This window comes from Chelmon rostratus, chromosome 9 (assembly GCF_017976325.1).
Source record: "Chelmon rostratus isolate fCheRos1 chromosome 9, fCheRos1.pri, whole genome shotgun sequence".
Taxonomy (NCBI): domain Eukaryota; kingdom Metazoa; phylum Chordata; class Actinopteri; order Chaetodontiformes; family Chaetodontidae; genus Chelmon; species Chelmon rostratus.
Genome location: NC_055666.1, coordinates 15,628,514 through 15,656,222, shown reverse-complemented (window position 1 = coordinate 15,656,222; position 27,709 = coordinate 15,628,514). Strand labels below are relative to the sequence as shown.

General features: G+C 41.8%; 1 protein-coding gene across 2 annotated transcripts in view; it reads right to left on the bottom strand.

Moving 5' to 3' along the window:
* Positions 1-979: 979 nt before the first annotated feature.
* The window catches only part of ahnak (AHNAK nucleoprotein), a 34,364-nt gene continuing 7,634 nt past the window's right edge, over positions 980-27,709 (bottom strand). The window contains exons 3-7 of one of the 2 annotated variants that reach the window (XM_041943840.1): positions 22,681-22,739; positions 22,386-22,542; positions 22,068-22,294; positions 13,783-21,948; positions 980-12,516 (exon numbers count right to left, since the gene is read on the bottom strand). In XM_041943840.1, the coding sequence (XP_041799774.1) occupies positions 1,978-12,516; positions 13,783-21,948; positions 22,068-22,294; positions 22,386-22,542 (19,089 nt within the window). In that variant the 5' untranslated portion in view covers positions 22,681-22,739 and the 3' untranslated portion in view covers positions 980-1,977. Of the gene's footprint in view, positions 21,949-22,067; positions 22,295-22,385; positions 22,543-22,680; positions 22,740-27,709 lie in introns of both variants that reach the window. The other variant, XM_041943839.1, reaches the window with a different exon arrangement.

The following is a 27,709-nucleotide window of genomic DNA, read 5'->3' as shown; positions in this document are numbered from 1 at the left end:
GCTTCACAGATTAAAGTACGTGGAAAAAATGTGGATTTTGCTAACATTAGCTACATGTGCTAGTGCATCACAGTACTGGCACAGGTAGCTAAACACCAGGACATTTCTTACAAGCGTAGCAAAAAACCCGAAAGGCTGCGTTATATAGCTAAGAACCAAAGCCAATGCCAATGGCATATTCCTTTGTGATATGCAGGCTAGCACAACGAGCATTCAGCAACAATATGTTGTCTGGTCAATTGAAGCTTTCCCCATCTCGTAGAAGAGCCAGATCCTTCTGAGCTACTGGACAGGAGAGCTCCCCAATCTACCTCAAAGTGCATGGCTTTGGGCCACAGTTGATAGGAAGAATGGCTGACTAAGAGGGCTGTGCATATGATTCTTCCACCAGTCAAAAGCAAGGTTTCATAACTTCCGACAGAAAACTGCAGGTGATGTCACAGTGTGTCTGTTGCACTTCATTGTCAGATTAAGTACAGAAGGTAACTATAGCTATTATTAAGTGCCCTGTCATCTTTTTCAGTTACTTACCAGAAATCCTCTCTGCAAAACAAGCTTCTTGTTTCTGGTTTGGTACCAGTGTGGCGTCATCATTCTCTCTTTGATCTTTGAGATCAAGCAGTTTTATTTTATTCAACCCTACTGTATGCCATGCTGTATGAGTGTACTTCAATGCTTAATTGTCACACACAAACACACACACAAAACATATATATATATATATAGTGGAGTGATACAGTCTACTGTTTCTTGCATATATGGTGTAATGAATTCACTGGACTTAACATACAACCTTGGATCCAGAGTGAGCTCTTATGTAGGCATCAGTGGTATGTATAAATCTTTGTTTATTTCAAGTTGGATTAATTGCTGGAAGCTGCAAACCCATGAAGTATTGCTCATCTACTGTATATGATATGATATGATATGATATGATATGATATGATATGATCACGTGATTAAGCCACTGACATACTGATTTAAGAAGCCTTCTAAATTCTATAAATCTTTTTATTTAGTTTATTTGGCAGAATGCACACAAAAGAATAGACCCCAACAATCATGCTGCATCTCCATTAAGTCTATCAACACAGACTTTGTTTGCAAACAAATGACATCAAAAGTTTATTTGTAACATTTTTTTTAACGTAATCACAAAGTGTGTGTACAAAGATAGAGTGACAGGATATGAAGGAAATAAAATACAGAAAATCTCAAAACAGGTAAAGGTGAAAAAGACACAGGATTAGGAAGCAAAACATGTTTAAAACAAATGAAGCAAATGTATATTTTTGGTAAATGCCAAAGAATTTGAGTGTGAATAAATTTTCTTAAAAATGAACAGAAAAGTACTGACAGAATTTAAGAGAGTTGTTTCCAAACAGTGATTGTCTTTGCAATTATGGTATATACAACACCATCACTCTTCAGAATGTGTTAAAAAGGGCCAGCTCTATGTTTGCGTAAATATGCTTCTGCACTGATTATACAATATCAAAGCTTGAAAATAAAATAATTTCATACAAAAACTGGTAACTGTTTATGCTTGTGTCTGGGTGTATAAACAACATTTTCCTTCAAAATAACTATTTTAACCATCTGTTCTGTTGTGTTCTGCGCAATACAGCCCTGGATACAAATATACCACACCTGTTCATAATATTTAATAGAATGTAAAGGACAAAATGACAAACCCTGTAATACACTACTGGTGAAAATTTGGTGATGTGGCATATGTTCAATAAATCTGGACTATGTACAAAAAACATACATACAAAATACAATTTAATCTTATTTACAGTTTGAAGGGATTTTAAACAATCTCATGCAATCCTGTCTAATTACTGAAGGAATTACTCATAGTTAACAACACTGAGATGACACTTAGGTTTCAAAGAACTTAAGTGTGAAGACTTTGCCGTATTATGAGAGGGTATTTGGGTGTACATAAGAGAGTTTAATTTGCCTCATAATGAATCACTTCTTTGGTGAAACGGATAGTTCAAGCCTTGGAAACCTGAAACCACCTCTTGAGCCACTGTCACTACTGGAAGATGACGACAATCTCGATTTTTTAGAGGGTAGAGAAACACCTTCACTTCCCTCCACTCCTGCTTCACTGTTCTCACCAAGTGTCACTTCATATGAGCCCTTTGTCTTTGAACCAAAGCCTCCAAAGGTGCCAAACTTCAACTTGCCTTTCTTTCCTTTGACCTTGCTTCCTCCTAGGTCTAATGACATGTTGCCACCCTCAGCTTCCAAGTGAGCTGAAGGAGAACTAACTGCAAGCCCCCCCTCATCACTCAGAGAGGAAGACCGATGCCTTGATTTCTTAAATAGATCCAGAGAGGCTGACTTGCCTTTAGTAGACACACTGAGTCCAGAATCACCCTCTAATTCTAAGTTCCCACCCATCAGTTTCCCAGTATGTATCTTACCTCCTTTTCCACTTGCACTCAATTCTACCTCTGATCCCCGAAGGTCACCTGCACTGCTGCCCTTTGCTTTTGATTTGCCAAAAAATTTTGGCATCTTTACCTTTACTTTGCCTTCACTGTGCCTCAGATCTGGACTGGGCAGCTCAACATTTTGTGAACTGATAGATGGAGACTGTATGTTTATGCCACCACTAGCTGCAAGTTCTGATTCAACATGTCTTCCACCTTGCTGCCCTTCCGACTGTGGTAGAGCAATACCAAATTTTGGTATCTTCATTTTGGGAAATGTTACATTACCCTCTGGGTAATGAAGTCCACCACTTGCACTGCCCCCTGAAACACCTGCTTCAAACTCAGCACCACCTTCTACATTTATTTTTTGACCTTTAAAACCTGCAGACACAGTTGCCTCTTGTTGTTTGTTCAGATTTGCATCAATATCAGGAGCAGACAAGTTCACATTTGGCATTTTAGGTGTCTTTAATTTCACATCCGGCCCTTCTAAACTAACATTTGGGCTGCTGGCAGTGGTGTTCAAATCTAGATCAGATGATTTCAACCCCTCTGATAAAGATCCATCACCTTTCAGTTTTGGTGATTTGATATCTAATTCCACATCAGGAAAATGAAGCTTGCCAAAAAGAGGCTTCTTAACCTTTGTTCCTTTGACATGGATATTTGGTGTTTCTACATCCAAGCTCATTGCTGATGTTTCTATGTCAATGTCAGGTTTCTTTGCCTTTCCTTTCACCTTAGGAAGTTTAAATTTACCCTTTTTCCCCCTTACATCTATGTCGATATCAGGAGCATCAAGACTTACTTCAGTATCTGGGACACTAACTTGTGTTTTTGAACCCTTTGCTCCCATGCTGAACATGGGTGTCTTAACTGTAACTGATTCAGGCCCCTCCACTTCAGGAGATTTCACTCCAAACTTAGGACCCTTGAACTTGGGAAATGTAACACCTGTCTTTACAGGATCAAAATCAACGCCTGGACCTTTGATGTCAACATTTGGTGTTTTTATGTCTCCTTCTATCTTTGGAGCTGAGACATCCACATCACCTTTGAGTTTGGGACCTTTCAGATTTAAGTCAATATCTGGCATGGTCAATTTAGGTCCTGAAATGGCTGGCATTTTTAATTTCGGTCCTTTGAGTTTTGCATCCGGCCCTTCAATGTCAACCTCTGGTCCTTTAATCTCAACATCAGGTGATTTCACATCAATGTTTGCTTTAGGAAGATTGATGTCAACATCTGGACCTTCGACTTTTGGACCTTTGAAGCCAAATGATGGCATTTTGATTTGGGGCATTTCAAATCCACCCTTTGGACCTTCAATATCAACATGTGGACCTTTGATGTCAACTTCAGGTGCTTTTAAGTCACCCTCAATCTTTGGAGCTGACACATCCAAATCACCTTTGATTTTGGGACCTTTTAGATTGAAATCCACATCTGGCATGGAAATTTTTGGTCCTGAAATGGATGGCATGCTGAATTTCGGTCCTTTTAGTTTTGCATCCGGTCCTTCAATGTCAACATTTGGTTTTTTAATGTTAACATCAGGTGCTTTCACATCAATGTTCGCTTTAGGAAGATTGATGTCAACATCTGGGCCTTCCGCTTTTGGACCTTTGAAGCCAAATGATGGCATTTTGATTTTGGGCATTTCAAATCCACCCTTTGGACCTTCAATATCAACATGTGGACCTTTGATGTCAACTTCAGGTGCTTTTAAGTCACCCTCCATCTTTGGAGCAGACACATCCACATCACCTTTGATTTTGGGAACTTTTAGATTGAAATCCACATCTGGCATGGACATTTTCGGTCCTGAGATAGTTGGCATCTTGAATTTCGGTCCTTTCAATTTTGCATCCAGGCCATCAATGTCAACCTCTGGTGCTTCAATGTCAACATCTGGTGCTTTCAAATCAATGTCTGCTTTAGGAAGATTGATGTCAACATCTGGGCCTTCCACTTTTGGACCTTTGAGGCCAAATGATGGCATTTTGATTTTGGGCATTTCAAATCCACCCTTTGGACCTTCAATGTCAACATGTGGACCTTTGATGTCAATGTCATGTGCTGTTCTATCTCCTTCAATTTTTGGTACTGAAAAATCCACATCACCTTTGAGTTTGGGACCTTTCAGATTGAAATCCACATCTGGCATGGAAATTGTCGGTCCTGAGATAGTTGGCATCTTGAACTTCGGTCCTTTGATTTTACCACTTGGACTCTCTATGTCAACAACTGGTCCTTTCACATTCAATTCTGGGGCTTTAATATTAATGTCAGCTTTTGGGAGGCTGACATCAACTTCTGGCCCTTCAACATTTGGACCTTTCAGCCCGAATGATGGCATTTTGAATTTAGGCATTTTAAATCCTCCTTTGTGACCCTCAATGTCAACATCTGGTCCTTCAATATCGACTGTCGGAGCTTTGATGTCAACTTTAGGAGTTTTTATGTCTCCCTCCATCTTTGGAGCAGACACATCCACATCACCTTTGAGTTTTGGACCTTTCAGATGAAAATCCATGTCTGGCATTGACAGCTTCGGTCCAGAAATTGTTGGCATGTTGAATTTGGGTCCTTTCAGTTTTGCATCCAGCCCTTCGATGTCAACCTCTGGCGCTTTCACATCAATGTCTGCTTTAGGAAGATTGATGTCCACATCCGGGCCTTCCAATTTTGGACCTTTGAAGCCAAATGAAGGCATTTTGATTTTGGGCATTTCAAATCCACCCTTTGACCCTTCAATATCAACCTGTGGACCTTTGATGTCAACGTCAGGGATTTTTATTTCACCCTCAATCTTTGGTGCTGACACATCCATGTCACCTTTGAGTTTGGGACTTTTCAGATTGACATCCACATCTGGCATGGAAATTTTCGGTCCTGAGATAGTTGGCATCTTGAACTTCGGTCCTTTAATTTTACCACTTGGACTCTCTATGTCAACATCTAGTCCTTTCACATCCAATTCTGGGGCTTTAATATTAATGTCAGCTTTTGGGAGGCTGACATCAACATCTGGCCCTTCAACATTTGGACCTTTCAGCCCGAATGATGGCATTTTGAATTTAGGCATTTTAAATCCTCCTTTGTGACCCTCAATGTCAACATCTGGTCCTTCAATATCGACTGTCGGAGCTTTGATGTCAACTTTAGGAGTTTTTATGTCTCCCTCCATCTTTGGAGCAGACACATCCACATCACCTTTGAGTTTTGGACCTTTCAGATGAAAATCCATGTCTGGCATTGACAGCTTCGGTCCAGAAATTGTTGGCATGTTGAATTTGGGTCCTTTCAGTTTTGCATCCAGCCCTTCGATGTCAACCTCTGGTGCTTTCACATCAATGTCTGCTTTAGGAAGATTGATGTCCACGTCCGGCCCTTCCAATTTTGGACCTCTGAAGCCAAATGAAGGCATTTTGATTTTGGGCATTTCAAATCCACCCTTTGACCCTTCAATATCAACCTGTGGACCTTTGATGTCAACGTCAGGGATTTTTATTTCACCCTCAATCTTTGGTGCTGACACATCCATGTCACCCTTGAGTTTGGGACTTTTCAGATTGACATCCACATCTGGCATGGAAATTTTCGGTCCTGAGATAGTTGGCATCTTGAACTTCGGTCCTTTAATTTTACCACTTGGACTCTCTATGTCAACATCTAGTCCTTTCACATCCAATGCTGGGGCGTTAATATTAATGTCAGCTTTTGGGAGGCTGACATCAACTTCTGGTCCTTCAACATTTGGACCTTTCAGCCCGAATGATGGCATTTTGAATTTAGGCATTTTAAATCCTCCTTTGTGACCCTCAATGTCAACATCTGGTCCTTCAATATCGACTGTCGGAGCTTTGATGTCAACTTTAGGAGTTTTTATGTCTCCCTCCATCTTTGGAGCAGACACATCCACATCACCTTTGAGTTTTGGACCTTTCAGATGAAAATCCATGTCTGGCATTGACAGCTTCGGTCCAGAAATTGTTGGCATGTTGAATTTGGGTCCTTTCAGTTTTGCATCCAGCCCTTCGATGTCAACCTCTGGTGCTTTCACATCAATGTCTGCTTTAGGAAAATTGATGTCCACATCCGGGCCTTCCAATTTTGGACCTTTGAAGCCAAATGAAGGCATTTTGATTTTGGGCATTTCAAATCCACCCTTTGACCCTTCAATATCAACCTGTGGACCTTTGATGTCAACGTCAGGGATTTTTATTTCACCCTCAATCTTTGGTGCTGACACATCCATGTCACCCTTGAGTTTGGGACTTTTCAGATTGACATCCACATCTGGCATGGAAATTTTCGGTCCTGAGATAGTTGGCATCTTGAACTTCGGTCCTTTAATTTTACCACTTGGACTGTCTATGTCAACATCTAGTCCTTTCACATCCAATGCTGGGGCGTTAATATTAATGTCAGCTTTTGGGAGGCTGACATCAACTTCTGGTCCTTCAACATTTGGACCTTTCAGCCCGAATGATGGCATTTTGAATTTAGGCATTTTAAATCCTCCTTTGTGACCCTCAATGTCAACATCTGGTCCTTCAATATCGACTGTCGGAGCTTTGATGTCAACTTTAGGAGTTTTTATGTCTCCCTCCATCTTTGGAGCAGACACATCCACATCACCTTTGAGTTTTGGACCTTTCAGATGAAAATCCATGTCTGGCATTGACAGCTTCGGTCCAGAAATTGTTGGCATGTTGAATTTGGGTCCTTTCAGTTTTGCATCCAGCCCTTCGATGTCAACCTCTGGTGCTTTCACATCAATGTCTGCTTTAGGAAGATTGATGTCCACATCCGGGCCTTCCAATTTTGGACCTTTGAAGCCAAATGAAGGCATTTTGATTTTGGGCATTTCAAATCCACCCTTTGACCCTTCAATATCAACCTGTGGACCTTTGATGTCAACGTCAGGGATTTTTATTTCACCCTCAATCTTTGGTGCTGACACATCCATGTCACCTTTGAGTTTGGGACTTTTCAGATTGACATCCACATCTGGCATGGAAATTTTCGGTCCTGAGATAGTTGGCATCTTGAACTTCGGTCCTTTAATTTTACCACTTGGACTCTCTATGTCAACATCTAGTCCTTTCACATCCAATGCTGGGGCGTTAATATTAATGTCAGCTTTTGGGAGGCTGACATCAACTTCTGGTCCTTCAACATTTGGACCTTTCAGCCCGAATGATGGCATTTTGAATTTAGGCATTTTAAATCCTCCTTTATGACCCTCAATGTCAACATCTGGTCCTTCAATATCGACTGTCGGAGCTTTGATGTCAACTTTAGGAGTTTTTATGTCTCCCTCCATCTTTGGAGCAGACACATCCACATCACCTTTGAGTTTTGGACCTTTCAGATGAAAATCCATGTCTGGCATTGACAGCTTCGGTCCAGAAATTGTTGGCATGTTGAATTTGGGTCCTTTCAGTTTTGCATCCAGCCCTTCGATGTCAACCTCTGGTGCTTTCACATCAATGTCTGCTTTAGGAAGATTGATGTCCACATCCGGGCCTTCCAATTTTGGACCTTTGAAGCCAAATGAAGGCATTTTGATTTTGGGCATTTCAAATCCACCCTTTGACCCTTCAATATCAACCTGTGGACCTTTGATGTCAACGTCAGGGATTTTTATTTCACCCTCAATCTTTGGTGCTGACACATCCATGTCACCTTTGAGTTTGGGACTTTTCAGATTGACATCCACATCTGGCATGGAAATTTTCGGTCCTGAGATAGTTGGCATCTTGAACTTCGGTCCTTTAATTTTACCACTTGGACTCTCTATGTCAACATCTTGTCCTTTCACATCCAATTCTGGGGCTTTAATATTAATGTCAGCTTTTGGGAGGCTGACATCAACTTCTGGCCCTTCAACATTTGGACCTTTCAGCCCGAATGATGGCATTTTGAATTTAGGCATTTTAAATCCTCCTTTGTGACCCTCAATGTCAACATCTGGTCCTTCAATATTGACTGTCGGAGCTTTGATGTCAACTTTAGGAGTTTTTATGTCTCCCTCCATCTTTGGAGCAGACACATCCACATCACCTTTGAGTTTTGGACCTTTCAGATGAAAATCCATGTTTGGCATTGACAGCTTCGGTCCAGAAATTGTTGGCATGTTGAATTTGGGTCCTTTCAGTTTTGCATCCAGCCCTTCGATGTCAACCTCTGGTGCTTTCACATCAATGTCTGCTTTAGGAAGATTGATGTCAACATCCGGGCCTTCCACTTTTGGACCTTTGAAGCCAAATGATGGCATTTTGATTTTGGGCATTTCAAATCCACCCTTTGACCCTTCAATATCAACCTGTGGACCTTTGATGTCAACGTCAGGGATTTTTATTTCACCCTCAATCTTTGGTGCTGACACATCCATGTCACCTTTGAGTTTGGGACTTTTCAGATTGACATCCACATCTGGCATGGAAATTTTCGGTCCTGAGATAGTTGGCATCTTGAACTTCGGTCCTTTAATTTTACCACTTGGACTCTCTATGTCAACATCTAGTCCTTTCACATCCAATGCTGGGGCGTTAATATTAATGTCAGCTTTTGGGAGGCTGACATCAACTTCTGGCCCTTCAACATTTGGACCTTTCAGCCCGAATGATGGCATTTTGAATTTAGGCATTTTAAATCCTCCTTTGTGACCCTCAATGTCAACATCTGGTCCTTCAATATCGACTGTCGGAGCTTTCATGTCAACTTTAGGAGTTTTTATGTCTCCCTCCATCTTTGGCGCAGACACATCCACATCACCTTTGAGTTTTGGACCTTTCAGATGAAAATCCATGTCTGGCATTGACAGCTTCGGTCCAGAAATTGTTGGCATGTTGAATCTGGGTCCTTTCAGTTTTGCATCCAGCCCTTCGATGTCAACCTCTGGTGCTTTCACATCAATGTCTGCTTTGGGAACATTGATGTCAACATCTGGGCCTTCCACTTTTGGACCTTTGAAGCCAAATGATGGCATTTTGATTTTGGGCATATCAAATCCACCCTTTGACCCTTCAATATCAACCTGTGGACCTTTGATGTCAACGTCAGGGGTTTTTATTTCACCCTCAATCTTTGGAACTGACAAATCTACATCCCCTTTGAGATTGGGACTTTTCAAATTGAAATCCACATCTGGCATGGAAATTTTGGGTCCTGAGATAGATGGCATCTTGAATTTCGGTCCTTTAATTTTACCACTTGGACTCTCAATTTCAAAATCTGGTCCTGTCACCTCCACTTCAGGGGCTTTCATATCGATATCAGCTGTTGGGAGGCTGACATCAACATCTGGCCGTTCAACATTTGGACCTTTAAAGCTTAAGGATGGCATTTTGAATTTAGGTATTCGAAGTCCTCCTTTATGACCCTCAATGTCAACATCTGGTCCTTCAATATCAACCTTGGGGGCGTTAATGTCAACTTTCGGTGTTTTTATGTCTCCCTCCATCTTTGGAGCAGACACATCCACATCACCTTTGAATTTTGGACCTTTCAGATTGAAATCCACATCTGGCATTGACAAATTCGGTCCAGAAATTGTTGGCATGTTGAATTTGGGTCCTTTCAGTTTTGCATCCAGCCCTTCGATGTCAACCTCTGGTGCTTTCACATCAATGTCAGCTTTAGGAAGATTGATTTCAACATCTGGGCCTTCCACTTTTGGACCTTTGAAGCCAAATGATGGCATTTTGATTTTGGGCATTTCAAATCCTCCCTTTGTCCCTCCAATATCAACCTGTGGACCTTTGATGTCAACTTCAGGTGTTTTTATGTCACCCTCAATCTTTGGAGCGGACATATCCAAGTCACCTTTGAGTTTGGGACCTTTCAGATTGAAATCCACATTTGGCATGGAAATGTTTGGACCTGAGATAGATGGCATCTTGAACTTTGGTCCCTTGATCTTACCACTGGGGCTCTCAATGTCAACACCTGGCATTTCAATGTTTACGTCAGGAGCTTCTATATCTCCCTCAATCTTGGGACCTTTCACATTGACGTCTCCCTGCAATTTAGGTCCTTTCAGGTTGATATCCCAGTCTGGTATCTTTGGTGCTGTTATGGATGGCATCTTCAACTTGGGTCCTTTCAGTTTTGCATTCGGCCCTTCAATATCAATGTCTTTGCCTGTCATGTCAATATCCGGTCCACTGACTTTGATATCAACATCTGTACCCTCCACTTTTGGACCTTTGAAGCCAAATGATGGCATTTTGATTTTAGGCATTTCAAATTCCCCCTTAGCCCCTTTGATATCAATCTGTGGACCTTCAATGTCAACTTCAGGTGCTGTAATGTCTCCTTCAACCTTTGGAACTGACACATCGACATCACCTTTGAGTTTGGGACCTGTCAAATTGAAATCCACATCCGGCATGGAAAGTTTCGGTCCTGAGATAGTTGGCATCTTGAATTTTGGTCCTTTAATTTTTCCACTTGGACTCTCAATGTCAACATCTAGTCCTTCAATCTCAACATCTGGAGTTTTTATATCAATGCCAGGTTTGGGAAAGTTAACATCAACTTCTGGCATTTCTACCTTTGGGCCTTTGAAACCAAATTTTGGTATCTTGAACTTGGATCCTTTGGTCTTTGGTCCAGTCACTCCCAGGTTAAGATCAAGGCCTTCAGAACTTCCAGTCTTTCCTTTGATGCTGATATCCCCTTTTACCATTTTCACATCAGTTTCTGGAGCCTTTATCTTTGGACCCTTGAATCCAAACTTCGGCATTTTAAATTTAGTTTTCTTTGTGCCAATTTCTGGAACATCAATTGTGACATCTGGTCCCTCAACTTCGGCTTTTGGTAAATGAACATCCCCTTTCAAATCACCTTTCAATTTCGGCCCCTTCAAGTTGATGTCAACATCTGGCAATGATATTTTTGGTCCAGATATTTTTGGTAACTTTACTGTTGGCCCCTGAAGTTTTCCCTCTGGAGATTCAATGTCAACATCAGGCACTTTAATGTCAATATCAGGTGCTTTCACATCAATGTTTGCTTTAGGAAGGTGTATGTCACCTTCTGGGCCTTCCACTTTGGGACCTTTGAAGCCAAATGATGGCATTTTGATTTTGGGCATTTCAAATCCACCCTTTGGACCTTCAATATCAACCTCTGGACCTTTGATGTCAATTTCAGGTGTTTTTATGTCGCCCTCAATCTTTGGAACTGACACATCCACATCACCTTTGAGTTTTGGACCTTTCAGATTGAAATCCACATCTGGCATGGAAATTTTGGGTCCTGAGAGAGTTGGCATCTTGAATTTTGGTCCTTTCAGTTTTGCATCTGGCCCTTCAATGTCAACATTTGGTCCTTTGATGTCAAGATCAGGTGCTTTCACATCAATGTTTGCTTTAGGAAAATTGACATCAGCATCTGGCCCTTCCAATTTTGGACCTTTGAAACCAAATGAAGGAATTTTGATTTTGGGCATTTCAAATCCACCCTTTGGACCTTCAATATCAACCTCTGGACCTTTGATGTCAACTTCAGGTGTTTTTGTGTCACCCTCAATCTTTGGACCTGACACATCCACATCACCTTTGAGTTTGGGACCTTTCAGATTGAAATCCACATCTGGCATGGAAATTTTGGGTCCTGAGAGAGTTGGCATCTTGAATTTCGGTCCTTTCAGTCTTGCATCTGTTCCTTCAATGTCAACCTCTGGTCCTTTGATGTCAACATCAGGTGATTTCACATCAATTTTCGCTTTAGGAAGATTGCCATCAATATCTGGCCCTTCCAATTTTGGACCTTTGAAACCAAATGAAGGCATTTTGATTTTGGGCATTTCAAATCCACCCTTTGGACCTTCAATATCAAGCTCTGGACCTTTGATGTCAATTTCAGGTGTTTTTATGTCGCCCTCAATCTTTGGAACTGACACATCCACATCACCTTTGAGTTTTGGACCTTTCAGATTGAAATCCACATCTGGCATGGAAATTTTCGGTCCTGAGAGAGTTGGCATCTTGAATTTTGGTCCTTTCAGTTTTGCATCTGGCCCTTCAATGTCAACCTCTTGTCCTTTAATGTCAACATCAGGTGTTTTTATGTCACCCTCAATCTTTGGACCTGACACATCCACATCACCTTTGAGTTTGGGACCTTTCAGATTGAAATCCACATCTGGCATGGAAATTTTGGGTCCTGAGAGAGTTGGCATCTTGAATTTCGGTCCTTTCAGTCTTGCATCTGGTCCTTCAATGTCAACCTCTGGTCCTTTGATGTCAACATCAGGTGATTTCACATCAATTTTCGCTTTAGGAAGATTGCCATCAATATCTGGCCCTTCCAATTTTGGACCTTTGAAACCAAATGAAGGCATTTTGATTTTGGGCATTTCAAATCCACCCTTTGGACCTTCAATATCAACCTCTGGACCTTTGATGTCAATTTCAGGTGTTTTTATGTCGCCCTCAATCTTTGGAACTGACACATCCACATCACCTTTGAGTTTTGGACCTTTCAGATTGAAATCCACATCTGGCATGGAAATTTTGGGTCCTGAGAGAGTTGGCATCTTGAATTTTGGTCCTTTCAGTTTTGCATCTGGCCCTTCAATGTCAACATTTGGTCCTTTGATGTCAAGATCAGGTGCTTTCACATCAATGTTTGCTTTAGGAAAATTGACATCAGCATCTGGCCCTTCCAATTTTGGACCTTTGAAACCAAATGAAGGAATTTTGATTTTGGGCATTTCAAATCCACCCTTTGGACCTTCAATATCAACCTCTGGACCTTTGATGTCAACTTCAGGTGTTTTTGTATCACCCTCAATCTTTGGACCTGACACATCCACATCACCTTTGAGTTTGGGACCTTTCAGATTGAAATCCACATCTGGCATGGAAATTTTGGGTCCTGAGAGAGTTGGCATCTTGAATTTCGGTCCTTTCAGTCTTGCATCTGTTCCTTCAATGTCAACCTCTGGTCCTTTGATGTCAACATCAGGTGATTTCACATCAATTTTCGCTTTAGGAAGATTGCCATCAATATCTGGCCCTTCCAATTTTGGACCTTTGAAACCAAATGAAGGCATTTTGATTTTGGGCATTTCAAATCCACCCTTTGGACCTTCAATATCAAGCTCTGGACCTTTGATGTCAATTTCAGGTGTTTTTATGTCGCCCTCAATCTTTGGAACTGACACATCCACATCACCTTTGAGTTTTGGACCTTTCAGATTGAAATCCACATCTGGCATGGAAATTTTCGGTCCTGAGAGAGTTGGCATCTTGAATTTTGGTCCTTTCAGTTTTGCATCTGGCCCTTCAATGTCAACCTCTTGTCCTTTAATGTCAACATCAGGTGCTGTCACATCAATGTTTGCTTTCGGAAGACTGATGTCAACATCTGGGCCTTCCACTTTTGGACCTTTGAAGCCAAGAGATGGCATTTTGATTTTGGGCATTTTAAATCCACCCTTTGGCCCTTCAATATCAACCTCTGGACCTGCGATGTCAACTTCAGGTGTTTTTATGTCACCCTCAATCTTTGGAAGTGAATCATCCATGTCACCTTTGAGCTTGGGACCTTTCAGATTGAAATCCACATCTGGCATGGACATTTTCGGTCCTGAGATAGATGGCATCTTGAATTTCGGTCCCTTGATTTTACCACTTGGACTCTCAATGTCCACATCTGGTCCTTCAATATCAACCTTTGGAGCTTCTATGTTTGCCTCAATCTTTGGAACTGGAACATCTACATCTCCCTTAATTTTGGGTCCTTTCAGACTGACATCCCAATCAGGTAAGGTGGGTCCTGATATGGACGGAAGCTTAAATTTCGGTCCTCTCAGTTTTGCATCTGGTCCTTCAATGTCAACCTCTGGTGCTTTAATGTCAACATCAGGTGATTTCACATCAATGTTTGCTTTACCAAGATTGATGTCAACATCTGGGCCTTCCACTTTTGGACCTTTCATCCCAAATGATGGAATTTTAAATTTAGGCATTTTCAATCCTCCTTTGTGGCCCTCGATGTCAACATCTGGTCCTTCAATATCGACCTTGGATGTTTTAATGTCAACTTTAGGTATTTTTATGTCTCCCTCCATCTTTGGAGCAGACACATCCACATCACCTTTGAGTTTTGGACCTTTCAGATGAAAATCCATGTCTGGCATTGACAGCTTCGGTCCAGAAATTGTTGGCATGTTGAATTTGGGTCCTTTCAGTTTTGCATCCAGCCCTTTGATGTCAACCTCTGGTGCTTTCACATCAATGTCTGCTTTAGGAAGATTGATGTCCACATCCGGGCCTTCCAATTTTGGACCTTTGAAGCCAAATGAAGGCATTTTGATTTTGGGCATTTCAAATCCACCCTTTGACCCTTCAATATCAACCTGTGGACCTTTGATGTCAACGTCAGGGATTTTTATTTCACCCTCAATCTTTGGTGCTGACACATCCATGTCACCTTTGAGTTTGGGACTTTTCAGATTGACATCCACATCTGGCATGGAAATTTTCGGTCCTGAGATAGTTGGCATCTTGAACTTCGGTCCTTTAATTTTACCACTTGGACTCTCTGTGTCAACATCTAGTCCTTTCACATCCAATGCTGGGGCGTTAATATTAATGTCAGCTTTTGGGAGGCTGACATCAACTTCTGGTCCTTCAACATTTGGACCTTTCAGCCCGAATGATGGCATTTTGAATTTAGGCATTTTAAATCCTCCTTTGTGACCCTCAATGTCAACATCTGGTCCTTCAATATCGACTGTCGGAGCTTTGATGTCAACTTTAGGAGTTTTTATGTCTCCCTCCATCTTTGGAGCAGACACATCCACATCACCTTTGAGTTTTGGACCTTTCAGATGAAAATCCATGTCTGGCATTGACAGCTTCGGTCCAGAAATTGTTGGCATGTTGAATTTGGGTCCTTTCAGTTTTGCATCCAGCCCTTCGATGTCAACCTCTGGTGCTTTCACATCAATGTCTGCTTTAGGAAGATTGATGTCCACATCCGGGCCTTCCAATTTTGGACCTTTGAAGCCAAATGAAGGCATTCTGATTTTGGGCATTTCAAATCCACCCTTTGACCCTTCAATATCAACCTGTGGACCTTTGATGTCAACGTCAGGGATTTTTATTTCACCCTCAATCTTTGGTGCTGACACATCCATGTCACCTTTGAGTTTGGGACTTTTCAGATTGACATCCACATCTGGCATGGAAATTTTCGGTCCTGAGATAGTTGGCATCTTGAACTTCGGTCCTTTAATTTTACCACTTGGACTCTCTATGTCAACATCTAGTCCTTTCACATCCAATTCTGGGGCGTTAATATTAATGTCAGCTTTTGGGAGGCTGACATCAACTTCTGGCCCTTCAACATTTGGACCTTTCAGCCCGAATGATGGCATTTTGAATTTAGGCATTTTAAATCCTCCTTTGTGACCCTCAATGTCAACATCTGGTCCTTCAATATCGACCTTGGGGGCTTTAATGTCAGCCTTGATGTTTGGAGCTGACACATCCAGATCTCCTTTTACTTTGGGCCCTTTCAAACTCATATCCCAATCAGGCAAGGTGGGTCCTGATATGGACGGAAGCTTAAATTTCGGTCCTTTCAGTTTTGCATCTGGCCGATCAATGTCAACCTCTGGTCCTTTAATGTCAACATCAGGTGCTTTCACATTAATGTCTGCTTTAGGAAGATTGATGTCAACATCCGGGCCGTCCACTTTTGGACCTTTGAAGCCAAATGATGGCATTTTGATTTTGGGCATTTCAAATCCACCCTTTGACCCTTCAATATCAACCTCTGGACCTGTGATGTCAAGTCCAGGTGCAGCTATACCTCCATCAATCTTTGGAATTGACAAATCTACATCCCCTTTTAGATTGGGACCTTTCAAATTGAAATCCACATCTGGCATGGAAATTTTCGGTCCTGAGATAGATGGCATCTTGAATTTCGGTCCTTTAATTTTACCACTCGGACTGTCAATGTCAATATCTGGTCCTTTCACATCCAATTCTGGGGCTTTAATATCAATATCAGCTTTTGGGAGGCCAACATCAACATTGGGCCCTTCAACATTTGGACCTTTCATCCCGAATGATGGCACTTTAAATTTAGGCATTTTAAATCCTCCTTTGATACCCTGAATGTCAACATCTGGTCCTTCAACATCGATCTTGGGAGCTTCTATGTCTCCCTCGATCTTTGGAACTGACACATCCATATCTCCTTTTACTTTGGGTCCTTTCAGACTAACATCCCAATCAGGCAAGGTGGGTCCTGATATGGAAGGAAGCTTGATTTTCGGTCCTTTTAGTTTTGCATCCGGTCCTTCAGTGTCAACCTCTGTTCCTTTAATGTCAACATCAGGTGCTTTCACATCAATGTTTGCTTTAGGAAGATTGATGTCAACATCTGGGCCTTCCACTTTTGGACCTTTGAAGCCAAATGATGGCATTTTGATTTTTGGCATTTCAAATCCACCCTTTGGCCCTTCAATATCAACCTCTGGACCTGTGATGTCAAGTCCAGGTGCTGTTATATCTCCATCAATCTTTGGAGCTGACACATCCCCTTTGAGTTTGGGACCTTTCAGATTGAAATCCACATCTGGCATGGACATTTTCGGTCCTGAGATAGTTGGCATCTTTATCTTCGGTCCTTTAATATTCCCACTTGGACTCTCAATGTCCACTTTTGGTCCTTGCACATCCAATTCTTGGGTTTTAATATCAGTGTCATCTGTTGGGAGGCTGACACCAACATCGGGCCCTTCAACATTTGGACCTTTTATCCCGAATGATGGCATTTTAAATTTAGGCATTTTAAATCCTCCTTTGTGACCCTCAATGTCAACATCTGGTCCTTCAACATCAATCTTGGGAGCTTCTATGTCACCCTCAATCTTTGGAACTGACACATCCACATCTCCCTTAATTTTGGGTCCTTTCAGACTGACCTCCAAACCTGGCAAGGTGGGTCCTGATATGGACGGAAGTTTAAGTTTCGGCCCCTTTATCTTTGCATCTGGTCCTTCAATGTCAACCTCTGGTCCTTTCATGTCACATTCAGGTGATTTCACATCAATGTCTGCTTTAGGAAGATTGACATCTGGGCCTTCCACTTTTGGACCCTTGAAGCCAAATGTTGGCACTTTGATTTTGGGCATTTTAAATCCTCCTTTGTGGCCCTCAATGTCAACATCTGGTCCTTCAACATCAATCTTGGGAGCTTCTATGTCACCCTCAATCTTTGGAACTGACACATCCACATCTCCCTTAATTTTGGGTCCTTTCAGACTGACCTCCAAACCTGGCAAGGTGGGTCCTGATATGGACGGAAGTTTAAGTTTCGGCCCCTTTATCTTTGCATCTGGTCCTTCAATGTCAACCTCTGGTCCTTTCATGTCACATTCAGGTGATTTCACATCAATGTCTGCTTTAGGAAGATTGACATCTGGGCCTTCCACTTTTGGACCCTTGAAGCCAAATGTTGGCACTTTGATTTTGGGCATTTTAAATCCTCCTTTGTGGCCCTCAATGTCAACATCTGGTCCTTCAACATCAATCTTGGGAGCTTCTATGTCACCCTCAATCTTTGGAACTGACACATCCACATCTCCCTTAATTTTGGGTCCTTTCAGACTGACATCCAAACCTGGCAAGGTGGGTCCTGATATGGACGGAAGTTTAAGTTTCGGCCCCTTTATCTTTGCATCTGGTCCTTCAATGTCAACCTCTGGTCCTTTCATGTCACATTCAGGTGATTTCACATCAATGTCTGCTTTAGGAAGATTGACATCTGGGTCTTCCACTTTTGGACCCTTGAAGCCAAATGCTGGTACTTTGATTTTGGGCATTTTAAATCCCCCTTTTTGGCCCTCAATGTCAACATCTGGTCCTTCAACATCGACTTTTGATGTTTTTATGTTCCTCTCCATCTTTGGAGCTGACACATCCACATCACCTTTGAGTTTGGGACTTTTCAGATTGACATCCACATCTGGCATGGAAATTTTTGGTCCTTGAATGGGTCCTTTCAGTTTTGCATTCGGTCCTTCAATGTCAACTTCTGGTCCTTTAATGTCAACTTCAGGTGCTTTCACATTAATGTCTGCTTTAGGCAGATTGACATCAACATCTGGGCCTTCCACTTTTGGACCTTTGAAGCCAAATGAAGGCATTTTGACTTTGGGCTTTTCAAATGCAGCCTTTGGCCCCTCAATATCAATCTTTGGACCTTTGATGTCAACTTCAGTTGCTGTTATATTCCCTTCAGTCTTCGGACCTGGCATGGAAAGTTTTGGTCCTGAGATAGTTGGCATCTTGATCTTCAGTCCTTTAGTTTCACCACTTGTAGTCTCAATGTTAACATCAGGTACTTTCACATCCAATTCAGAGGATTTAATATCAATATCAGATTTTGGGAGGCTGACCTCAACCTCTGGCCCTTCAACATTTGAACCTTTCATCCCAAAGGATGGCATTTTAAATTTAGGCATTTTAAATCCTCCTTTGTGACCCTCAATGTCAACATCTGGTCCTTCAATATCAACCTTGGGGGCTTTAATGTCAGTCTCGATTTTTGGAACTGATGCATCCAGATCTCCTTTTACTTCGGGCCCTTTCAGACTGATATCCCAATCTGGCAACGTGGATCCTGATATGGACGAAAGCTTAAATTTCGGTCCTTTAAGTTCTGCATCAGGAACTGCAATGTCAACATCTGGTCCTTTAGTGTCAATGGAAGGTGATTTCACATCAGTTTTTGATGTCTGGACATTGATGTCAACATCTTGGCCTTCCACTTTTGGACCTTTGAAGCCAAATGATGGCATTTTGATTTCAAATCCCCCCTTTGACCCTTCAATATCAACATGTGGATCTTTGATGTCAACTTCAGGTGCTGTTATATCACCTTCAATCTTTGGAGCTGACACATCCGCATCACCTTTGAGTTTGGGACTTTTCAGATTAACATCCACATTTGGCATCAATATGTTTGGTCCTGAACCAGATGTCATGGTGATTTTCGGTCCTGTGAGTTTTGCATCTGGTCCTCCAATGTCAATCTTTGGAGCTTTGATGTCACCTTTGGAATATTTTATTTCTCCTTCTACTGTTGGAGCTGACACATCCACATCACATTTGAATTTCTGACCTTTCACACTTAAATCCACGTCTGGCATGGAGATTCCACTTCCTGAAATACATGGCTTTTTGAATTTTGATGCTTTGATATTTCCGGTCCTCTCAATGTCAACCTGCCCTTTGATGTCCACTTCAGGTGCTGTTACATTTATGTCAGCCTTTGGATGATCAACATCAAATTCTGGCTCTTCCACTTTTGGACCTTTCATTCCAAATGATGGTTTCTTTACTTTGGGCATTTTAACTCCACTTTTCTGGCCCTCAATGTCAACGTCTTTTGTGTATCCTTCAGTCTCTGGCAGTGACAAATCCACATCTCCTTCAATTCTTGGACCTTTGAGTTTTATATCTACGTCTGGTATCTTTTGTCCTATTATGGACGGAGTCTTCATTTGAGGTCCTTTGAGTTTTACATCAGGGCATTCATCATCAGTTACTGGAGCTTTAACCTCAACTTCAGGTGCTGTTACATTAATTTCTGCTTTGGGAACATTGAGATCAAATGATGACTTTTTGATCTTTTGAATTTCAACATCACCGTTTGTCCTTTTCATTTCAATAGATGCTTTTATGTCTCCTTTACTCTTTGGAACTGATATAGCCAGATCACCTTCAAGTTTTGGACCTTTCAGGCCAGTGGATGTCATTGTAGATTTTGGCTGCTTGAATCCACCTTCAGCTTTTATATCAACATCTGTATTTTCAACCCTAGGACCTGTGATTTTAGGTTTTTCAGATCCTCCTTCATGCCCTTTAATCTCAAATTCTGGTCCTTTGATCTCAACTTCAGGTTTTGTTGTGTGTCCCTCAATCTTTGGAGCTGTCACATCAGTGTGTCCCTTTGCCTTACTTCCTTTTAGACTGATGTCCCATTCTGGCGTTGTGGGCCCTGGTTTGGATGGCATCTTGAATTTCAGTCCTTCAGTTTTTCTATCAGAGCCCCCACCAACAATGTCTGGTGCATTAATGTCAATCTCAGTAGCTTTTACGTCAACTTTTGGTCCCATTATCTGAGGCATTTTAAAGTCCCCTTCTTTCCCCTCAATGTTTATACTTGGGCCTTTAATGTCTACTCTGGGTGCTTTTATTTTTCCCTCAGTCTTTGGCACTTTAACATCAAGATTTTCTTCTACCTGAGAACCCTTCAGGTATACATCTGTATCTAGCCCAGGATCACCACTGAGTTTAACTTCAACACTAGTTTCGTCTTTCTTGAGTCCTTTCATTCCAGTTACAGGCATCTTGATTGTTGTCATTTTTATGCCACTCATAGTGTCCTCAGTTTTGTAGCCTGGAACGTCAGTGTCTATTCCAGATGCTTTTATTTCTCCCTTTGTGCTTGGCAGGTTGACATCAACCTCACCTTTCAACTTTGAACCTGTAAGGTTGACATCCACCCCTGCCATTGAAATCTTGCCTGGAGCCGATGAATATCCTGAGGTAAAATTGCCTAGTGTTTTTGTTGAGCCTCCTATTGTGCCACCTCTTAATTCAGTATCAATAACTTTGGAAACTCCAAGTCTGACATTTGGATTATCAATACTGCCTGATCCCTTTGCTTGTGGGTGACTGATGGTACTTTCAGATACCTTCACCTTTGTCCTCTCACCTAAACCGGTGTCAACACTTCCCTCCTGTGTTTTTTCCATGGATGAAGTCAAAATCTGCATGCTTTTTCCTGGTAAAGACAAACTTATTGACCCTCCATTCTCATCAGCAGAGGTTACATCTACACCTCCCACCCCTCCTATTGTAATATGCTTACTACCAGTGTTTGTGCTGTCACTTAGTGTCATGCTTGTTCCTGTCACCTGAATACTTCTGTCTCCTTGCTCTCCACTCCCTCTTGAGATCTCAAAGCCTCCCTGGCCTGTACCCACAAATTTAGGCCCTTTTAAACTGAGCCCTGTACCTCGTTCTCGTTCTCCCTCTCTTGTAACTGTTGTGGTCTGAACTCCCCCACTGCCCCAATGTGTCTCTGTGGAGCTAATTTGTGGCCCAGTGTAAGAGACGTTGCTTAACTCAAAAACTCCCTCGTCTGCTCCCATTTTACCTGAAGGGCTGCCATGTGAGATTCTGATACGAGGAGAACCATCTCCAGATTCGTGCCTTAGCCCCTTGAACTCTGGACTTGAAAGTTCAAGTTGCTCACTTATGCCACTCGGCATATCCACAGTGTAGGTAGTGATGCGGCGTGTGATAGTAGTAATTGTGCTCCCATCGCTGCTTGTGCTGCTGTGCCGCTCTGTGCGAACATCTACTCCCTCTGCAAGGTCTTCAGACTTCAGCCTTGGTTTAATTTTTTTTGTGTATATTCTCTTATAGTCCTCATCATCTCCACTCTGTTGATTTAGAAAGACAAGAAGGCATGTAACGTAGAAATATTATTATACCATGTATTGTGTTCAGTAGCTTCCCTATAAACAAATCAGTGATCATATAATTTTTAAAAAGAACCTACAAGGATGATGTCTGGACTGGAACCTCCAAAACGGGCCTTCCCCTCCCACGTCAGGGTGCCCATTGGTGAGCGACATGGTGTGCTCAAGGGCGAGAGGCAAGGGGATTTGTCTCCTTTGTTTTGTAGTTTCAGTCCAACCTTGTGTCTGTTCAATGTCTTCAGTAGCTCAGCTGTTTCTTCAGAGCTCATGTTATCAAAGTAGACTGTGGCGCCTACGATCTGGTCACCTATGAATTATGTAGAGAGAGCAAAAAAAATTTAGTCATCAGGTAGGTGAGACAAATCTTACTTCATATCTGATGAAAAAAAGTTTGCTACCTTCATATACTTTTCCAGACCGTGCTGCAGGTGACTCTCCTTTAACCTCCTTGACAAAGATCTCTCCTCCACTTGTCTGTTCAATCGTCAGGCCAGTTTTGTCTGGACCTTCCCAATCTGTAAAGAGCACCTCCCTGGTTTCCTCCTCTTCAGCCATCTGTAAACATAACCATACAAAGTATGGGTGAGAGAGAAAAAACACAAGGTAGTCGGCAAGAGCTTACAGTATATGCATTTTCAACACGGTATACAGGATGTTATATAGATTTATTGCGACTATAACTTTCTGAAATACCTTGTTTTTCCTTTCCTTTATTTAAGCCCTGGTGTGATGGAAACTTTTTCTTCGTTTTCCTGCATAAAAGAAAGTTGTAATAATCATTAAGACAAAATCAGGACCAACAATGCATCACAACAATGCATCACAAAAAATGAATTAAACATTTGGCTTGTAAGACCCAATGGTGAACACTAGATGGTGGTAATACCCTTTTATCAACACCCCCCCACACACACACACACACACACACACACAACCCACCCACTTTTGGAAATTTGTATGGAGTCAGACAACACCCTGCCCTGAGGAAAGCAGCCCAATCCTATGCCTACACCCATGCTCCAATGTCAATAGACAGAACAATTGATGTTTAAAGCTTTGTAAGGCCTTGCCTTATGAAAACACACAGAGGAGGTGCAGAAATGCACAGTAACACATACACCAATGTGTCACCGGACGCCCTGTCTCTCAAATCTACATCCATAGAGAGTAGTACTAAAACAAGTACATGTTTGTATATGGTCACAAACAATGCACTATGACTACCGCTGTATCACTAAATTCATCACCTTCAGGATGACAAAGGCACATATAATGTTACTTGTTGGGTGTGGTCATCACACTTTACTAGATATTGCTGGCCATAATAGAGGATTGTTTTCGAGAAACAAACAATGATGTAACAATTCACGATCTTTATATCAGTTCCAATCAACCAAATTGACAGGCATGGTTTAGCTTTTTTTTCAACTGTCTAGCTTGATGCATACTGTAATTAACATGCAACCATCACAAAAATAATAGTTTATTTACATCATTCTCAGACCTGCCTCTTCCACTATTCTGACCAGTCCTCCCCACTCTCCTCTTTGAAACACACAACCCATTGTTTCATTAATACCAAACTCTCCACAACCCACACCTTCAATTACACAAAGCTGTCTGAGCCATGTGTCTCCAGCTAGCAATGTTTTTTTTATGTTTTTACATTGCATGCATTCAGCATTTGTTACAGATGTCCAAAGAGACTTTTTCCCCTTACGTATGCACAAATCTGAAACAATTTGGAGTTCAAAGTCCTCTTCAAACATACTGTACATGTGCATGACAAGACCAGATGTTACCTGTACGTGAAGACACGTGGACAAGACCACCTGAACTATTGCCACCCAGCCATTTCCTGGATCAATTCATGAATCAACAATTCAGTTTCCAGAGGGAACCTCCTTACTACAGAAAATATAGATTATTATAAGAGGAACTGGTTGAGAAAAAGCTATCTACTATCCAAAACAACACAAACCTCTTTTAGTGAATTGTTTCCTTTGAAAAGGCAAGGTCAGTCAGTGTGTGTACCAAATTGTACATACCAAAATTATCCGGCTAATCTTTGATTTTTTTTCTTTCTTTCTTTCTTTCTTTCTTTCTTTTTTTTTTGCTGAAAAATATTTCACAGTGAGACACTGGCAAAACTGTATGACCACAGTCATTTATAAGAGAGACTTATTCTGTTGCTGCCTGGTACAGCATACCACATCAAACTGTGCAGTCATTCAGTAGGTTTCAGCAAATTGTCTATTTGCCTGGAATCAGCCAGTAAAAAAAGCTTATCCATGAGATGGCACAAAAGAAACAGGATATGAGTCATAGTGCCGACTGTGTTTTTATGGGGTGGACCAAAGACCAGCTTGGAAAGGGAGCATAAAGGATTTTTACTTGTTGTATCACTCTGCTCCATACCCACACAGAGCATTTCAAGATACAGCTTCTTGGTGGTCAGCCAAGGACTTCATACGTGAAGGGGGGTCAGTTAAGCCCTTTTCCAGTTGGTATGCAAGTGTCTTCTTTTGTTTGTGTTATCTTTTTGCATTCACTCGGCTTGTCTTGGTTCTGTGTTCAGTGACACAGACCAAGACCATTATTTAAGGGGACAGTGTGTTGTCAGATTGCTGAGATGATGCATAACGAGCTGAAGGTTGTTATTATTCACATATACTTGAATATATAAGATAAGACAACTCATAAAAACTGCCTCAACAAGCTGCTAACATGTCAATTGAGACAAATAAGAAGCCAGTTGGGAGGAAGAATGTAATGTTATGATTGTCTTTGTAAAGCTGGATTTCCATGTGATCAGTTTAATCAATTTAAGGTTTGAGCAAAGTCTTTCTCTTCTAAAAATAAATATGAAAATCTTATAAATCTTGATCCTGGCTTTACATTCTCATAGTGTTTTTTATGATCAGACACAATATTGACAGTGTGAGAACAATCACTAAAAATCACACTGAAACATTTTTCCACACTATTTTGCACCTGTATAAGTAACATAATTACACCAGTAAGCCAGAGATTCCCTTGCCCATTCACTGAAGCTGCCACACTGCTCTGCAAGATAACAAGCTACTGGGAACAAGAGGAAAAGATAAAGAAACAGCTGTTTCAAAGGAGTTTGTAACAAGCACCACTCGGTCAACGGCTATCTGCCACTCTTGCCACACTGCCAGTGTATAGTATATTAAACAAATGAGAAGGTTAGAAGAAAACAACACTGTAGTTTTAGCTGGTTCCCTGAAATGTCATACAATAGGCTGTAAATCTAGGTGGCACATGTGGTGGTGTGTGTGTGTGTGTGTGTGTGTGTGTGTGTGTGTGTGTGCACGCGCGTGTGTGTGTGACAGAGAGAGAGCGAGACCTGTTTGTATCCTGACATAATTGTATCTCAACCACTAGCACAGCAGAATTTTTGCCAAAGTTAGGGTGTGTGAGAAAGCACCAATAAACAGACAGTTTGGAATGCAGAAAGATTGCAAACTGGTCTCCCTGGTTTGCTGGACTCTGTCCAAGGGCACGCAGCAGGCAATACACCAATTAACGCGAGTCAATAAATAGACTGGTCCTGCGTGATTGGGAATACTGGAAAATGCTTGCAATGCTTTGAGGTAATGTTAAGCCCTCTCTCTAAAATAGCCTTTTGCGGACTCTCAGAACTGAATAACAAGGGCCAGGGCCACTGAAAGTGATAATACCAGATGTAGGGATAGTGTTTATGCCAAAGATGACGCCAACCACTCTCAGGCATCAACCTGATCTCCCCCTCTCTCTTTCCTTTTTTCTTCATGCCTCTCTCTATCTCATTGTCTCTGTCGGTGACTTGACTGAAGCTCGTAATATGAATCTATTAAGACCTCAAGCCTTACATCTTACATTATCCACAACATTATATGCATCAAAACACAGCTGAAATGTATGGAGGCCACAAACAAGGCAGTTTACCCTCTTAACTCAAGTAGAACAAACACCACTCAGGTCACCTGACACTGCCAATTATAGTATCTTCACCATGCCCATCTGATGCCAGCTAAAGGGTATTTAGACTGAAGCAAAGAATTTGTACTTTCCCCATGGGTGACAATGCAGCTCAGCTTACACACCCACCTCCTCCCTTCATGCAGTCAATGAAAACAGACAAGAATTGCTGACAAACTTAAAGCTTAAACATTGCATTGAACGATTCAGCATATGGGAGAGGCAAAATGAAGCATTTCAACTCTCAAACTTATTGTTTTCTGGATATCTGGAGGGGAGGGAAAGGCAACATCCATGTTTCCATAAAAATTCCCCAAGAGCAAGGGCGAGAAAAAAATGTTCTTATTAATTCCTCCATGTCTCACCCAAAGAGACAACTTTCTTACACAACTCTCTTACTTTCTTTCTTTCCTTCCCCTCCCTATCCAGCCATCTATTTTCATGCAAAATTACCTTTCATGTTTCAACTTATTTTTCTCTTCTCACATTTTAACCCCTCGCTCTGAGACTCTCCATAACTGAGAGCTGTCCTTGTGCTCACAGCTATGACATATTTCTGGCAGCAAGCTGAAAGGAGGGGCTGAGGCTCACAGCCACACAGAAAGGAAGGAAGGAAACTTAGAGAGAGGGAGGGAGATGGAAAGGAGAGGAAATGGTTAAAAAAAAAGTGAGTGTGTGAGATAGCAAGTGAAAAAGAGAGAGGAATGGTTGTGAAACTACTCTGTGGAATATTAGCTAGCCTATGAGCTAACAGTAAGAGGGCGAAGAAAACAAACAAGTAGAAATGAAAATATGGCCTAACAGCATAACCGATTCTGGAACTAGAGCACAGAGGGACAATTAACTTGATCAAGATCATATGATTAGATATGGATTGTGTTAAATAAATAAGCCTCTGTTCTCAGGATCATAAGACAGGGAGGCAGTCTATGTGTCTCAAAGCGATAAGGCAACATGACAATCAGCCACCCTCTCTTCTTTCACATTAATTTCTCTGACCTTCCCGAGAGTGGCGTCCCCGATTTAACATTACATTTGATTAGTGATGTCATCAAAAGGGTATTTGAAGAACACAACATTAGATATTTTTTTTCTAAGAAGGATTGAAGTGAACCATGGAGGAAATGAGGGCAGAGGGAAACAGATGAGCTTGTTTATCTATCGGGTTTTATTATGGCCTGGTATGTGTGTTGAGAAAGGGGGGATGTGGGGACAGCCAGTCAGACAAAAGCTTCTGTTGACTGGAGTGCAACCACAGAGCATTTCTGGATACGCCTCTCCTGAGGCCTATCATTGGCCTGCATACGGTTTGGGTTTGGTGTTTTGCTAGCTTTCCCTCCAACTCCTAAGGAATAAATTGTCCACAGCTGCCGACTACAAACAGTTAAAGCAGCGTGAGCTTGGCAGGCTTTTGACAGGGCTGTTTCATAAGAAGGGGAAAGGGGTTCGAGCGGAACAGGTGGTGTCTGGGGGAGGAAGGAGGGGTGCAAAGAGGAGGCATAGGGAGCAGAAGCAGCCAAGTGTCAGGTTTCCACAAGGCAGGCCTTTCACAGCTGAACGGCAGTGGCACGACCTTCCAGGTTCAAAGGAGGCTTTGCAACAAACATTCCAACAGAGGTTTGGCGTCTGGCCGCATAATACTACGCTGCTCTAAGGTGACACTGCCTAGATGGCCGTGGAGTGGAGTGATGGGTCATGAGAAATTTAGTTTTCTTTCCTTTGCATGACCAGTAAC